The 15,127-nt window shown below is 42.3% G+C and overlaps 1 protein-coding gene across 6 annotated transcripts in view; it reads right to left on the reverse strand.

The window, feature by feature from the left end:
* Nucleotides 1-15,127, reverse strand: part of LOC146675131 (adhesion G protein-coupled receptor L3) — a 279,742-nt gene that overhangs the window by 57,375 nt on the left and 207,240 nt on the right. For all 6 annotated transcript variants that reach the window (XM_085400200.1, XM_085400203.1, XM_085400201.1 and 3 more), the window contains 3 exons: nt 11,264-11,447; nt 4,425-4,547; nt 2,102-2,307 (listed from right to left, as the gene is read on the reverse strand). In XM_085400200.1, coding sequence (XP_085256326.1) covers nt 2,102-2,307; nt 4,425-4,547; nt 11,264-11,447 — 513 coding nt within the window. The remainder of the gene's footprint in view (nt 1-2,101; nt 2,308-4,424; nt 4,548-11,263; nt 11,448-15,127) is intronic.

Below are 15,127 nucleotides of genomic sequence, written 5' to 3' on the forward strand. Positions count from 1 at the left end.
CCTAATATAGAAGTAATGTAATGCCTACACTATACAGTGGCTGGATTCGGTTTACATGAAGCTGCTATGTACCTCAAGTTGTTTCACACAGTGGATGGACTGTAGCTGTACTAAGGCCCATATAAATACACCAATACCTAATGCTGTGCTGGTTCCCATTTTACTCCCAGAACAGCCCTGACCAGTCGAGACATGGACTCCATGAGACCCCTGAAGCTTTGCTGTGGTATTTGGCACAAAGATGTTAACAACAAATCCTGCAAGGTGTGAAGTGGAACATCTGTGGATCCGACTCCTTCGTCCAGCACATCCCAAAGATGCTCGATTGGACCGAGATCTGCAGAATTTGGAGGCAAAATCAACACCTCAAACTCGTTGTTGTGCTCCTCAAATTATACCTGAACCATTTCTGCTTTCTGGCCACTATCAGGGAATACAGTTTTTATGAAAGGGTGCACATGATCCACAACAGTGCTTCTGTAGGTGGTGTCAAAGTAACATCTGCATTAACGGCACGACCCGAGGTTTGAAGCATCACATTGCATAATGCATCCTGGTGTCAGGTGTTCCCCAGGTAAGCAACACACACGATTCAACATAGCAGGACACGTCCTTCCACTGCATCCAGTTCTTATGCTCACGTGACCATTGTTGATGGTTTTGGTGGTGAACAGAGGTCAGCACGGGCACCCTGACTCGTCTACAGCTATGCAGCCCCCTACACTTCCTTGGAACCCTTTTTGATAGATAATCACCACTGCAGACTGGCGCCGGCCATCACAGTTTGGTCCTTGTCAAACTCCCTCAAATGTTTACAGTTGGCCATTTCTTCTGCTGCTAACAGATCAACACTGAGGACAAAATGTTCACTTGCTCACTAATATATCCCACCCAGAGCAAAAGCAATCCAAGAACAAACATATGGAGTTGTAAATGAGCAGAGTAGTACTCACATATCACAGTCTTTACAGTTTTATCACACCAGAATATAATAAGCAAATAGAGACCCGTTAAACGAAGAGCTCATTCAGCAGCACCTCTGTTTGGTTTACAAGAACAGGGAGCTCTCGATTTGATGCAACAGTCAATACTATATATAATAATGCAACCAATCAAATTTAATTAACGGAGGAAGACGAGATTATAATCACGACTATCATGCGATTAACTGTACAGCCCCTCATGAGGACGAGATTTGCTTTAAAAATAAATCTTTTTATTTTGGCGAAGGCACATTTACGTGAGGAAAAGACGAGGCGGCTCTCTTGGCACACTGCAGGACTACAAGCAGGAGAAGCTTTTCCAAAAGGGCACTTTTTATTGAAATGACTTGATCTGAGCTAGAAAAGGGTATAAAAAGCGCCAGTACCCTAACATTAGAGCAACAGTAAAATTAGTGAATCTACAGTCCAAATTACAAATTACACTTAAGGCAGGTGAGTCAGAGCAATAACTGCGCTGACATTTCCCCCCTGACATTTCCCCACCACTTAATTTTTGACTTCCATAAGCTATCGTCCCTTTCTCTTATTCCCTCCCTCCCTCTGCGCTCTGGGTCCTTTTCCTTTTTTTTCTGCTGTTGTAGCTTTCTTCCAGGTCCCTCCCACACACGAGACCCGCCGCAATTCTGCTATGGTTGCTCAACATCTCCGGTAATAGCTGAAGGCTCTGTTTGCAGACAAAACAGGGATATTTTGAGGGTAGCAGAGTGTGGAGAAGATAATAGAGTCAATGACTAAGCAGCCTCCATCGAGGCCGAATATGACTGATATTTATTCAGGAGATCAGGTTGCTGTTCAAACTAATAAACAACAAGGTGTTCTTGCCATCACCCTGTGAGCAACGTTGTTTTCCACAATTTAATTTTCCACACCTTTCCTTGAATAAAACTTGTTCACATTCGCTTAATTTTCCCGGGTTTGTGATGGGATTTGTACGTTTTGTTGCGCTTCGGTGATAGAGGAAATCGTGATGACAGGTGCTATCAAGAAAGTGAATGTGTGAGCGCATTTTTTGTACGTGAATGAAAAAAATCAGAGGCACTGACATCAAAGTGAAACCCATCTCTCAGATACACAAACATGCGGACGCACAGAATTACCTGCAGATGTCTAATGGTGAAAATGACCGGGTCAGAGAGGTAGACTTTGTTAGAGTCCTTGTTGATGGCGGCTGTGATGACCGGCGAGTTGACGATCACAGAGTAGTTGGTGGCCAGGGCTTCGCTGCCCAGCTTCATGCTGGCGTTCTCAGTTGAAAGATAGACCCCGATGTGCTTGTACAGGACGAACGCTATTCGGATTTCACCTGCAAGAGGACAGTTATGAACAGTCTCGCACTGATTAAAGAACGCACTGGATGGGGTATCACTTCATTTTAAAATAGATCTTTCACACACACACACACACACACACACACACACACACACACACACACACACACACACACACACACACACAGTAAGGCTGGGCACTGATAGGAGAGTCACTGGCCAGTCTTCCAAGCTAAACATGTTTTCATACAGTAAACAGTTTCCTGCTCGCTTTCAGTGATGATTGAGTGCTTTGACTATTGGCTAAAACTTCCTCAACCAGTGGCTTTAAATCATGTCCCGTCCCCTTTAAGGATGTCCCGTGAAAAGACATTGAACTATAGTTTCTTTCTTTCTTTCTTCTTTTTTCCCTAGCTGGCGGTCAGGAGGACAGGTCGCCCGAAGCCAATACGTCGCAGTGGGTGCCGTAGGGTTTCCATCTTGGTCAACGATGCACTTCCAGGCCTTGTGATATCTGGCCTTGACCTTTGCTTGATCGAGGATGAGACGTCGTTGTTTAAGATCATCTTCAATTTGCTTGATCCAACTCTTATTGGGCGCATGACTCTTGATTCTCCAGTGGGGTGCTGCTACAGCAGAATGCGATATGGCAGGCGATGGTCACTCATGCGGCAGATGAAGTCGTCACTTCTAGATCAGCTCTTCCATCGAGGGCTGCTGGTGACACTGACTACATACCACGCTGTGGCTGAGACGGTCACCGAGCGACACTGAGAATCTGATGCAAACAGCACATTTGGAAGACCTCGAGCTTGTTGAGGTCGTGCTTGATTATAACCCAGGTCTCGGATCCATAGAGAAGAATGGGCAATACCAGTGTGCAGTACAGGCGGATTTAGTGATGAGGGTGACGTTTGTCTTCTTCCAGATGCACCATCGGAGGGAGGCGAAAGCCGCCGCTGCCGCCTGAACGATTCTTGAGTGTACTTCCGCCGTTGATGCCACTTTCTTTTCTTGCACCAGAGAGCCGAGGTATCTGAACTATAGTTTAAAATGGTTTATACTCAATGTTTTTTTGGATTGTGTCCACAAACCTAGGGTGCAGTACTACTTACATAATGTGAAAACAATGCACATGATAATCTGTCATGTTATTTATACCGCTCACACAGCACACTCAAATTAGAAAAATGCTAAAAGTGATAACGAATGGACCCACTCACTAAACAAAGCTTCTTAAATCTGAAGTCAGAGCAGCACATAGTACAGACAACAGACAGGGCTACAAATATGGCTGCACACGAGGCAGAAAAGCAGAAATCATTCAGAAATCATCAGACTTAAATAAAAAAAACAGGACTCCTATTGGCACTGACAAAGGCAACCATTTTTCTTGTTAATCATTTCCTCCTTTTTCCTCTCCCCATTGCCTCCTGCTGTCTCACTTTTGTGCATTCAAAGTTCCCTCCCGCCGTGTCTGAGATCACTCACTCTGATGAAAAGAAAACAATTTGGGTGCTGTGGAACTGCATATCGGGGAAATATTCGCCACCCTGCTATAATGATCCGCCTGGGCACGGCTGGACATGGACTTAGTCATCCAGCACAGACACGGGGACGCAGCTAGAGTCGATTCTGATTTGCATGAGCTGATAATAAAAGTCTAAAAAATGGGGCGACACTGCTCCCAAAGATATCTATGTATAGAGTCTAACTGCCTCATTTACAGTTTAGTGGCAGAGCTTGAATGTAACTAATTCAACAGCCAGGGTCTTATTCAGAGGCTGCAGAAAGATCTAAGCGCTTTATATGCAGACCAACAAAGGACTGGGGAAGCAAAGCGAAAGTTATTCACCAGCATCTGTGATAAAATTCCTCCAAAACCAATGGAGGCCCATGCAATGACACAAGTGGAAGAAGCAAAAAAGAAAAGACAACAAACAGCAAAAGAATTTTTGATTAATTACAGCAGCTCTCGTAAGCCAAGTAACATAACAATATTTCTATTGTAGCAAAGTTGAAACTTTTCTCTTAAATTTATCATAACCATGAATAATAAAACACAGAGTGAAGGCGCGCATGAGCCAAGATTGCACTTCAAACCCACAATACGGGAGCAATAAAAGCAAATTCAAAAGGTCGAACTTCTTACCGTTTCTTCCGTGCTGCTTCAGTGTGTTCGCTGAGAGGTGGATAGAGTTGCCTTGTCCTCCGGATTGTGGGAACTTCAGATCAGGCAAATTCCCATCTGTGCTCATTCTCGCTACCTCCAGCTCTGCACAAAATAGAACAAACCCAAGCAAGCAAACAACATTAAGCAATCAATAGAGGGCTACAGCAACCGCTTTGGACACTGGGGTCCTGTCTCTCAACTAAGAATTTAGCTAGAGTATCGAGTACATGGAAAGTATTTTGCAGACTGGCTGAGTCTGACTCACTTCTTTTACAACATTAATAAAAAATCTCAGAGTTATAGCCTTGACACAGAGCTGGATGTTCCTTTCCCCAATTCAAACCAAGCTGACTTTGACTTTTGACTTTTCTATGACTTCCATGACTGGTTTACAAAATGGCTCCTGGGAAGAACAACAACAAGCAACCGACTGAATCATTGTATCAAATTTTTGTTTTTCCAAGCCCGTAAATAAGCATGCAGAGCAGTACCCAAAAGTTTGGGAACACTTTGAAAAGTCTTCATAAAATATGTACACAGTCAAACAATCACTGCTTTATTTTAATGACATGTTGTATTATCTAATGCAATTTTATCATTTTAATTGATGACATGAGCAAAGATGGTTAAAGAAGCAATAAACTTGGCTTGAGTTTGAAGCACTGGCCCCAGAAAAAGATAAACACCAGGGTTTGCAACTCCCTTCATGGATAACCGTCTTTAAGTCTGACGTCATTAGCCATTTTCCGGGTCCAACCTCAACCTCTGCTTCAGGTCCCAAAGTAAAACATACACTGCAGCATCACAGACAGTCACTGGCTAAATTATTTCATCTGTAATAAAATGTTCGATGTGGCTGCTCTACCAGGTGTAACAATTACGTTTAAAATCCAGGCATCCATGAAAACAGAGTTTATTAACTTTAACAGAGTGAGAAGTTAGCCGGACGTTAGCTCGCTAGTTCCCACCTAAACATGATATAGCATGTTCTGACCGAGAGATTTCTGAAAAAATTAAAACGTACAGCTCTGCTATCACTTCCAACATAATTGAAGACAGAAAAGTAAACAGCAGCGACATTTGTAGGGTTACTGAAGTTGGATTAGCTTTATATAATGATGTGCTATGTGGTGGCTAGCTAAACAGCTATGGTTAGCATAACATAAAGACAGTGAAGCTGGAGGATGAACGCTAACTTTTTAATGTGAGGGTTCCTGATAGTTTGGGACAGATGCAATTACATGACAGAATCCTGTAAACGCACTGAACTTCAGTCAGGAGAACAACTGAGATAATCCATCCACAATAAAAGCTTAGTCATTAACATACAGCTGCATGGGCTGGGCTGTAGTTATCGTAAGGCTTTAAAAACTGAGTTTAAAATGAACAGTGACAATAAAAAATGAGAGAGGCCAACAGTGATCACTGACTTTGTAGGGGCTTGTTGAGATTTAATAGAACAAGATACAAAGCAATAAAACACGCTAAAAAGACAACAGCATTAATAAACGCAGAGTAGTTTCGACCCGGAAACAGGGTTCATACGTCATCACCTAAACACCGGATAGGACAAACTGATCAGCATCTTTAACTGGTGAAAAAACATCTGGCCTCGTCAACAAGCTACTCCGATTTATATTTAGGGAAGCCAGATTGCACTGGATAGTGGAGGGAGTAGCAGACAACGCTGCAGGAAATCATCACTTTTTCAGCATTTTTCCAAAAGAAAGTCATTTTTTAGAGCTGCATTTTGACGCTATTATTAGCTGATGCTCCGGCAACTCAACTAGAAAGATCTATTGCTTCTTTAATCAGCACCAAAGTTTCAAACTATGCTAACATAACAAAGTTTCCTCTGATGATCAATCAAACTTTTCACATGATAAGCTCGCATTAGGTAATAACATGTCCCATTCGTGATGGTAACAGATATTAGATTAAAAATCATAAGTCATCCAAATCCATTCATTACTGGTCGTTTACAACTTCTCTCATCAGTTTTTATGCTTCATAGGTACATGAAGAAAAGCAGTTTTTCAAAAGCCAGCATTTTAGAGCGGTAGAGTAATTATGCTTTGTATATCACTGTACCTACACCAAGCAACAACACAAGCCTGGGTAAGAAATTTTTTATTGATTACGACTGATGGAATATTTAAACTGTAGTCAGAAAATCTTACAGCTAACAGCTGGAGCAGATGCTAGCAAACTGCAAAGAAACCTCCAATTGCTATATTGATTCCAAAAAGCATTCATCGTGTAGCAGCTGGTTTTATTAATCACTGCATCGCCAAAGAGCTCTAAATACAACACATCCTCACTTGATTCACTCAGCATTGACAGAAGAAGTTATCTGTTGCGACTGTGTACAGTTTACACATGGCAATGTTGTTTTTCCCCTAAACTGTAACAACAAAGGCTGTCTTTGCTTTATTAAAAAAAAAAGACACCTTCATTCTGAGGAATCTTTTTCTCTTGAAGAGCACAGAGAGTGAACGATGCAAGGAGAAAATAAAGACCGACGGGACAAGACAAGCTCGCTTCTGCAGCAGTTCAACAGCTGTTGTGTCTGAAGCGAGCACCGAGCTCCTAATTTATGGTTCAAAGACTCTGGTGTCACGCAGCAGAGGAAAATGAGCTGCTGATAGGAGCCTGGCTCAAATAAAAATCTCGTTCCATCAAAGTTATTACGGCATGATACAATTCAATTTAATAAAGCAGTCTAGTGTGCTCCTCTCTTAAGTACAGGTGACCTGTGTGAAGTCTAGGCATTCCTAAATGTCAAATTAACTCCCAGAGCGCTGAGATGAGTCTGCTGATTCACAGCTCGGTAGAAATACAGAAAAGAAGTTACACAAATGCACATTTCTAAATGTGCGGTGTGGATTAATAGAGGCTGTGGGTGTACGTAAACAATGCTGACGTTTATGTAAGAGATTACAGTTTTAGCCACAATTGTGCAGCTCTTGTAAAGAAATGTCACTGCAAATGTGTAAAATCTGGTATAAGCTGAAGAAACAGTAACGGAAATGGTATTAATAGGTTATATTGTAATCTAGACACCTACAGACTTCCATGAGATGGAAAAACAATGGGACAGTCCAACAAGCAGTGACCAGCTTACAGTAAAAACCGAAACCGCAGGAAAACAGCAAATGAAAAGCTGTAAGACCCTACGTCTTCTTCTTAATCCTTATAAAAAAAACTGGCACTCACCAGAGCCACCCCTCAGCATCCTTGTAGATGCACCTGTGGTATAAAGGTCAAAATCCTAGGTGTTTTTCAGAAAAGTTGACCTCTGACCTTGAGGTCAAGGTCACCAGGATTCAATTTGAAAATCCCAAGTGACCACATTTTTAAGTTATGGCATTCACAAGATTGCCTCGACCTCTGACCTCTCATGTAAAGCACAAACTGTGGATAAAAGATGGCCAGTGAGGTGAATTCTTTCTAACGGCCAGCAGGGGGTGGCTACTCTGGTTTCAAAAAGTATGTCCAAATGCACAGAAGTGTGTGAAAAATATAATCTTAGGAAACATTTCTTTTTCGTTGAGGGTCTTTTTTGTTTTTTTCATTAAAGTATAATGTTTATTTTGTAAATTGTAGTCCCATTTAAACTGAAAATGGATAGAAAAAAAGAGACACTTTTAGGCTGTGTCTACTTTGATTGACAAAGTGCTACCACATGAGCGTGCAATGGTAAATGGATTGGTGCTCAAATAGGACTTTTTAAAGTTGTACTACAGACACTTTCATCCAGCGCCTTTCTACTCACTTCAGCACTCAAATTGCCTTCCACTACAAGTCCCATTCACCCATTCATACATGCATTCATACTTTTATCGACTTCGAAGTGCTTTCTTACCTTCACACACACACAAACACTCTCACACTCTGATGGATGCTTCAAGGGCAACTTGAGGTTCGGTATCTTGCCCAAGGGTACTCCAGCGTGCGGACTGGAGGAGTCAATGATCAATCCACTGACCTTCTAATTAGTAGCCAACCCGCTCTACCTGCTGAGCCTCAGCCGGCAGTCAGACACCTAACCAGTGATGCTTGGCTCAAAGACAAAAAGATGGCGGTTGCCAGCTTGGTACGGATTTCTTTGACTTACATGTCTCTGCTATTAGCATTCTCCTGCGCTTTTGTAAAGGCCAGGGGGTTGTGATACATTCCTATTCAACTTAGCTAAGACAATACCCCAGATAGCTTACTGTTCCCCTGGATTCCAAGAGGCTGCCTTCTGAATAAAGGAAGCATTTTTCCGTCTCCCTCCCTCTCTCCCTCTCCCCCTTGCTGTCTTTCTTTTCCCCTGTGCGGTTGTGTAAAAGAGCTTACGACGGGCTTTAGGGAATTTCTTTGATGCCATAGGAGTTGTTGGACCCCGAAGGCTATACCTTCAAAGCTGGTTTAAATAACACGCTAATCGGCAGAAATCTGTTCACAAGATTATCATGCAGAGAGCGGAGCGCGCGCTCTCTCGCAGACAAAAGCTCGAGACGGGCACACGCAGCGTGACGCGTAAACACAAACACAGACACAATGACTGCAGAAATATCCTTCTTTGAAAGCGCACAGAATAGATCTCATTATCAGCTTGAGCCTAAAATTATAGCAAGGCTTTTTAAAAAGGGTTCGAGATTCGCTTTAAAGCGAGAGAACCAGCACAGCCTGACGCTGAAAGGACGTCTCCAGGTGTCTTAAGTGCAGTGCACCTGCTCTCACACACACACACACACACACACACACACACACACACACACACACACACACACACACTCTTAATGTCACATGCAAGGCAAAGTGAGGGATAAGTAATTAGCTGCTGTAGTGATTACAAATGTTTGGAAGGGCCCCCTTGTCCTCATTTAACTACCCTGCATGGCATGAGGGATTGCAGGAGGCGACTGGCTGGGTAAAAAGAAAAAAAAAAAAGCCCAGCAAACAGAGAGATAAGGCCCAGTAAACATGTCACCAGCACATAATTAACCAGACTACCACAGTGTGCTATAAAATCTCACTCGTGTTTTGCAGGCATCGTTTCATCCCCCCTTCTCCAAACGAGCCCAGAATCTCCTTAATACCCAGATGAATTGTGTGCCAGATACAATAAAACCCATTTTATTAATTCTCCTTACGCTCGCCTCCTTTTAAGCCAGCAGACCTATATTTTTAGGTTGCCATGGCAGCAGGAACTTTGGGGGGGGGGATGGGATAAAAATCCTATGTCTTCAGAGAATAGGGCAATACATCATGGCATTATTTTTGCCCCGCTAGCTCCAATTATTTAAGTTTTACACGGTTCTCGATGTAAGCTGCAAAAAAAAAGAAAGTCCCAGCGACGGATGCATCCAGTTTGGAATTACCCCACCAGAGACAACCGTAATGACACAACTTCTATTATCTGAGCTCGCTTGGTATTTATACACTGAATAATGAGCACCGATCCCTGATCTGCAGCACCAGTGGTTAATTCCTGCTAATAACTGACACGAATATAAACACAATCATTAGAGATAATTGTCAGTTTACAGCCGGCTGCCATCAGCTATAAGCAGCCCTGCCAGATTTCACCTCCTGCAAGACAGAGAGCATTACTCCAGTGACCTTCACACTTGATCCAACACCTCAAAAGCTCCCCTGTCAGCGCGAGGGGATCAATAGTTGCGTGGTGAACTTCGTGTGCAACAAGCAAGATCGGCCAAGGCTCTTTAGGCACGTGAGAGAAAAATACTGGGAAAAACAAACGATAGCAAATAAAAATGCAACGACAGAAACGAACGCTCGGCTCTTTAAACTCATCTTATGATTGTCTGTCATAATTGGAAAATGCAGTGTCTTCCAGATGAGCTAATAATCTGTTTCCCAGCAGCTTGAGAACATAATTCTACCCAAGCTGGTTCACTCAAACAAAGAACGCCAAATTAAATGTAATGTGCTCGCTGGCATTCAATTTCACATCCATCCACTCATCCATATATCCATCCACTAATTCATCCATCTATCATCCACTCATCCATCCATCCACTAATTCATCCACTAATTCATCCATCCAACCATCCACCCATCTATCATCCACTCATCCATCCATCCACTAATACAGCCATCCACCTGTAATTCATCCGTCTATCCATACATCCAACCATCTATCATCCATCCATCCATCCGCTCATCCATGTAACGATCTATCCATCCACTCATCCATCCATCCACTCATCCATCCACTAATACAGCCATCCACCCACTAATTCATCCATCTATCCACTCATTCATCCATCCATCCATCCATCCACTCATTCATCCATCCATCCATCCATCCATCCATCCATCCATCCATCCACTCATTCATACATCCATCCATCCACTCATTCATACATCCATCCATCAATCCATTCATCCATCAATCCATTCATCCATCAATCCATTCATCCATCCACCCTAAAAAAAGAAAGCAAAGAGAAATCCGTCCATGAGGTTTTCCCCTCATTCAAACATTTAGATAACTTCAAATAATTAATGTGTATTTTTAACTTGGTAAACAACCGTTTTTGTTTAATGACTACAGCCACTACATTAAACACATTACCACACATACTATATTGCTTAATGATCATTAGAAAAGGAGGCAATAAAATAGTAAATGTTTCATTTACCATATACCGTATACTTTCAAAGGAATGCATTAGTCAGTGTGTTGTAAACTGGCACTCTCTTTCTTACAAATCATCTGATTTTGCATACATGTACGTGTTTTATTTTGCTTTTTTTTTTTACATGACAACATGCAAACTGCAAGCGTGGCTGTGCATACTTACGGATGTTGTCGGTGTTCTCTTGCACGATGTCCGTCTTGAGCAGGTTATCAGCCAGGACGAAGGCTCCCTGCTCGACCGTGTCCAGCAGCATGGTGGCGGCCCTCAGCTGCTCGCCTGTGCTCAGCTCCCTCCAAGCCGCCTGGGCCTGCGGCTGTAGCAAATTGTTGACGGTCTCCACCATGGCCTAGGGAGTTCAAATCATTGATTTAGTGAGCGGAAGCTAAGCTGGCCTGGGACTGCGGCAGCTTGACGTGGCGATGTGGTAAATGGTTTGAGTGAAGGAAGATCAAAGGGAGCTGAGCACTGAGAAACAAATTGCACAATCCTGTGGGACTGTGTGAGGAAGAAGCGTGGAGAGTTTCTTTTTTCACCCCTTTCTCTTTTTCATTTTATATTGAGCAATTTCACGAGTCTATTTCCCATTCACTTAAAAGACATGGATCATCGACCTGCAGCAGCGACACCTGAATCTGTAATGACAATGGATGTTGCTCTCTTGTGTTTTTGCTGCTGTTTGCTTTTATCTACAGGGAGAAAAAAAATAATCATGTAAATGAATCAGAGTCAGTGCTCACAAGTCCAGAGACCAATTCTTACATGACTTAAGGCAACAGTCTTTAATTGGTGTGATAAATGTTCTTCCATGCAGACAATCCCAATGCACAAACGCACTACAAAATAAATGGATAAATAAATTTTATAAAAATTAATAATTATAACACAACAATTTTCAAGGGATGTAAAAGATCTTTGCTAGCAGCAGCAGCTATCTGCAGCCATTCGAATCGGATCTTCTCTGCATATTAATGTCGTCGAAGGACTAATATGCCATCTTTAATCTCCCCGCAACAATGCCGGAGTGGGTAAGCAAGGAGGAAACAAGAACATCCTCCAGACAAGATGAAAAATTAAGAGCCATTAAAGATTTAAAAATGCCAATGGCGAGATTTAGGAATGGAATACTAATTGGTCAAGCAAGGCAATTCATTCCTGGTACCAGTGCTCCGAAAGAGCTAAAAGAGCCTGACCGCCGCTGGGACAAAAAAAAGAAGCTGTTTCTAAGCCATTACAGTGCAGTAGGTGGCTAATAATGCTAGTAATAGTCGCTTTTCCGGGCTTCATCATGAAAATCACAGATTTAATTCAGTTTAAAAAAAAAAAAAAAAGGTCAAATTTGGATTCCCTCTTTACGCTTCTTTAAAAGCAATTGTGACAGTTTGTGCAATTGTGACATCCCGAAAGTGGAAGTGAAGGTGCACGTGAACGTTGGTAATGCCACACCACAGAACGCCCTCTCTTTTTTGATCAATGGATTTATGAAGGGGAATAAGAGCTTTAGTACGACTCCACAACAGCATGGGGATAAAGCTAAAGGCGATAAGAGGAGCCATGTGCTCGAGTGTATTAAAAGCATTCCTCATAAAAAAAAAAGGTGGGGGTGGGGGTTACAGTCACGTGGAATAAATCTAATAGCTCCCCCAGCCTCGGATACTTTATAATTTTAACTTTATGTTTGTCTCCAGCCACCGTGATAGCAAGAGGAGTCAGAGCACTGATTGGGAATTTCAAATAGCACCAGCTGGCTGTTCCCCATTCAAAACATACCCTGTACACATTAATCCGCCCACACACAGTCACAGACACACACAGCACTCAGAGGCTGACGCAAGAGAGAGCACACACCTCTGCACCTGTTAGTATACAGGAACATACACAAAGTCAGTGGCAGGCACATACGCCGACTGCAAGCCGTGCCGGGTAATACAGCCACACACACACACACACACACACACACACACACACACACACACACACACACACACACACACACACACACACACACACACAAGCAGTGCACCAACTTTGATGTAATTATTCATTATCTGCAGCCAATCTCCAATCACACCTTCTGACATTCAGCTAGAGGCAAAGGTTGATTCACTCTCAATTAAGGAGCTCTCTTTCTTCAGGCACTGACATTTTTTTTCCCCTTCTTTGTTCCCTCCTGCAAGATTTGCTTTCAGCACTTCTTAAAACACTGAAATAATGGTTCTTCGGGGGGGAACGATTGATGGACTCGCAGACGAGGTCGTCTCGCTTTTTTTCTTCCACATGCACAATAGATGCAAAAGGAGAACAAGGTGGCAGACCAGTCCAATCCTGGGGCTGGAGGGCTGGATCAGAAAACGTGACATCCGAAATTAATATTGGAATAAAGGATCGGCTCTCACACTGGTCCTTCAGGCATTTTATTTTTTTTATTAGATCAGCTAAAAGAAAAGCAATAAAGCTGACATTGATGCACGCCGCGTCATTTGGATGCAACAGATTAACCAAACCACTGTGACACAAATTACTCATTACTGTTATTAATATGTATAGAGCATGCAAATCTTTACCTCATTTAAACCAGAGAATGATATTATGACACAAACACTATAGGATATTGTCACTGTGTTGGACTGACAGTATATGCTAGACCTGATAAGACCTGAAATTGAGCATGCGGTTCCAATATGCCATTACATTGTAATGCAAAAATGTATTCTTCAGTGTTTATAATAACCGGCAGCCGGGCTGGTTTATGATGAAGAAGCTACAGACAAATTGTGTTGGAAGGAAAATCCAAGGCAAACTTTATCCTTCTGCACCGAAACTCTCATTACCATAATACTTTTTGTGCTCATTTCAGGCCTGTGTTTTGTAAAATAATATGCAACAATTTTGACGGCTAAAATAATTTCAGATAAAGGTCACAGCGAAGGAAAAATAGCTTCTGTGCCAATACACTGTGTCACCCCGTGTTCATCTGTTCGTACACTGCAGCAATGAATGAGTACTTTCTTTTAGGGCCTTAAACAATCTGCAATTTAAAGGCTGAACGTGTTGCCGAAATGTCAGATATTTAGTCAAGCAGTATATGGATATACTTTTATTAGATTTCTTGTAGGTAAAGTCATGTGATTGTATGCACTCCTGTGAAAAAATAAGCACATCCTTGTAACCAAGTGCTGCTAACCAAATGTACTTAATTAGCAAATAGTCTGGTTTGGAGCATTCAGCTGTGTATTAGCACAATGCCACAATCTTCCCAGGAGTGGACATCTCAGCAAATGCACTCCAGGGTGCAATGCAAGGCTAAGGGAAACTCTAGAAAACCCCAAGAGCAACATGTCAGACTCTACAGGGCTCAGTTAGAATGTTAAAAGTTCAAGTTCATGGCAGCCAAGTTTGGTTGGAAGGGTTAAACAACATGGCAGCATGGCTTAGCTTTGCAAAGCTGCGTCTGAACAAACAAAAAGACTTCTGTAACTTTGGGCAGATGAGACCCAATTGGATGTGTTTGACCATAATGTAGAGCAGTGGTCCCCAACCTTTTTTGCACCACGGACCGGTTTATGTCCGACAATATTTTCACGGACCGGCCTTTAAGGTGTTGCGGATAAATACAACAAAATTAAACCAGTACCTGTAACAAAAAAAGAAGATTGATTCATAACACACGGGACAAGACCCAGGGAAACCGAGTTAACGATAAAAATGATTTTAAAAAATAACGCTAAAAACCGATAAAACCCCTGAAAACCATGAATTTCAAACCCGAGCCTCAATTCTTCCGGCCCGGTACCAAATGACAATTTCAATGGACGCTATTTTGTGAAGCAATCCATTGTGAATACTCAGTGGTGACACCGTGTTCTTTATTTACGAAAGCTAGCGGCATCTTTACCCGTCTTCCCATTAGATCAGGCTGTCACATTTTACTTTTTCTCCAAGATCTTTCACCCAAAGGCAAATCTCTAGTCTGCAATATGTTGCCATGGATTGATCAAAAAGCAAAGTTTCTTGGCACAGGCAGTAGGT

This window comes from Rhamphochromis longiceps, linkage group LG3 (genome assembly GCF_057381845.1).
Source record: "Rhamphochromis longiceps isolate RC_006_pf linkage group LG3, R_longiceps_female_GT1.1, whole genome shotgun sequence".
NCBI classification, from domain to species: Eukaryota; Metazoa; Chordata; class Actinopteri; order Cichliformes; family Cichlidae; genus Rhamphochromis; species Rhamphochromis longiceps.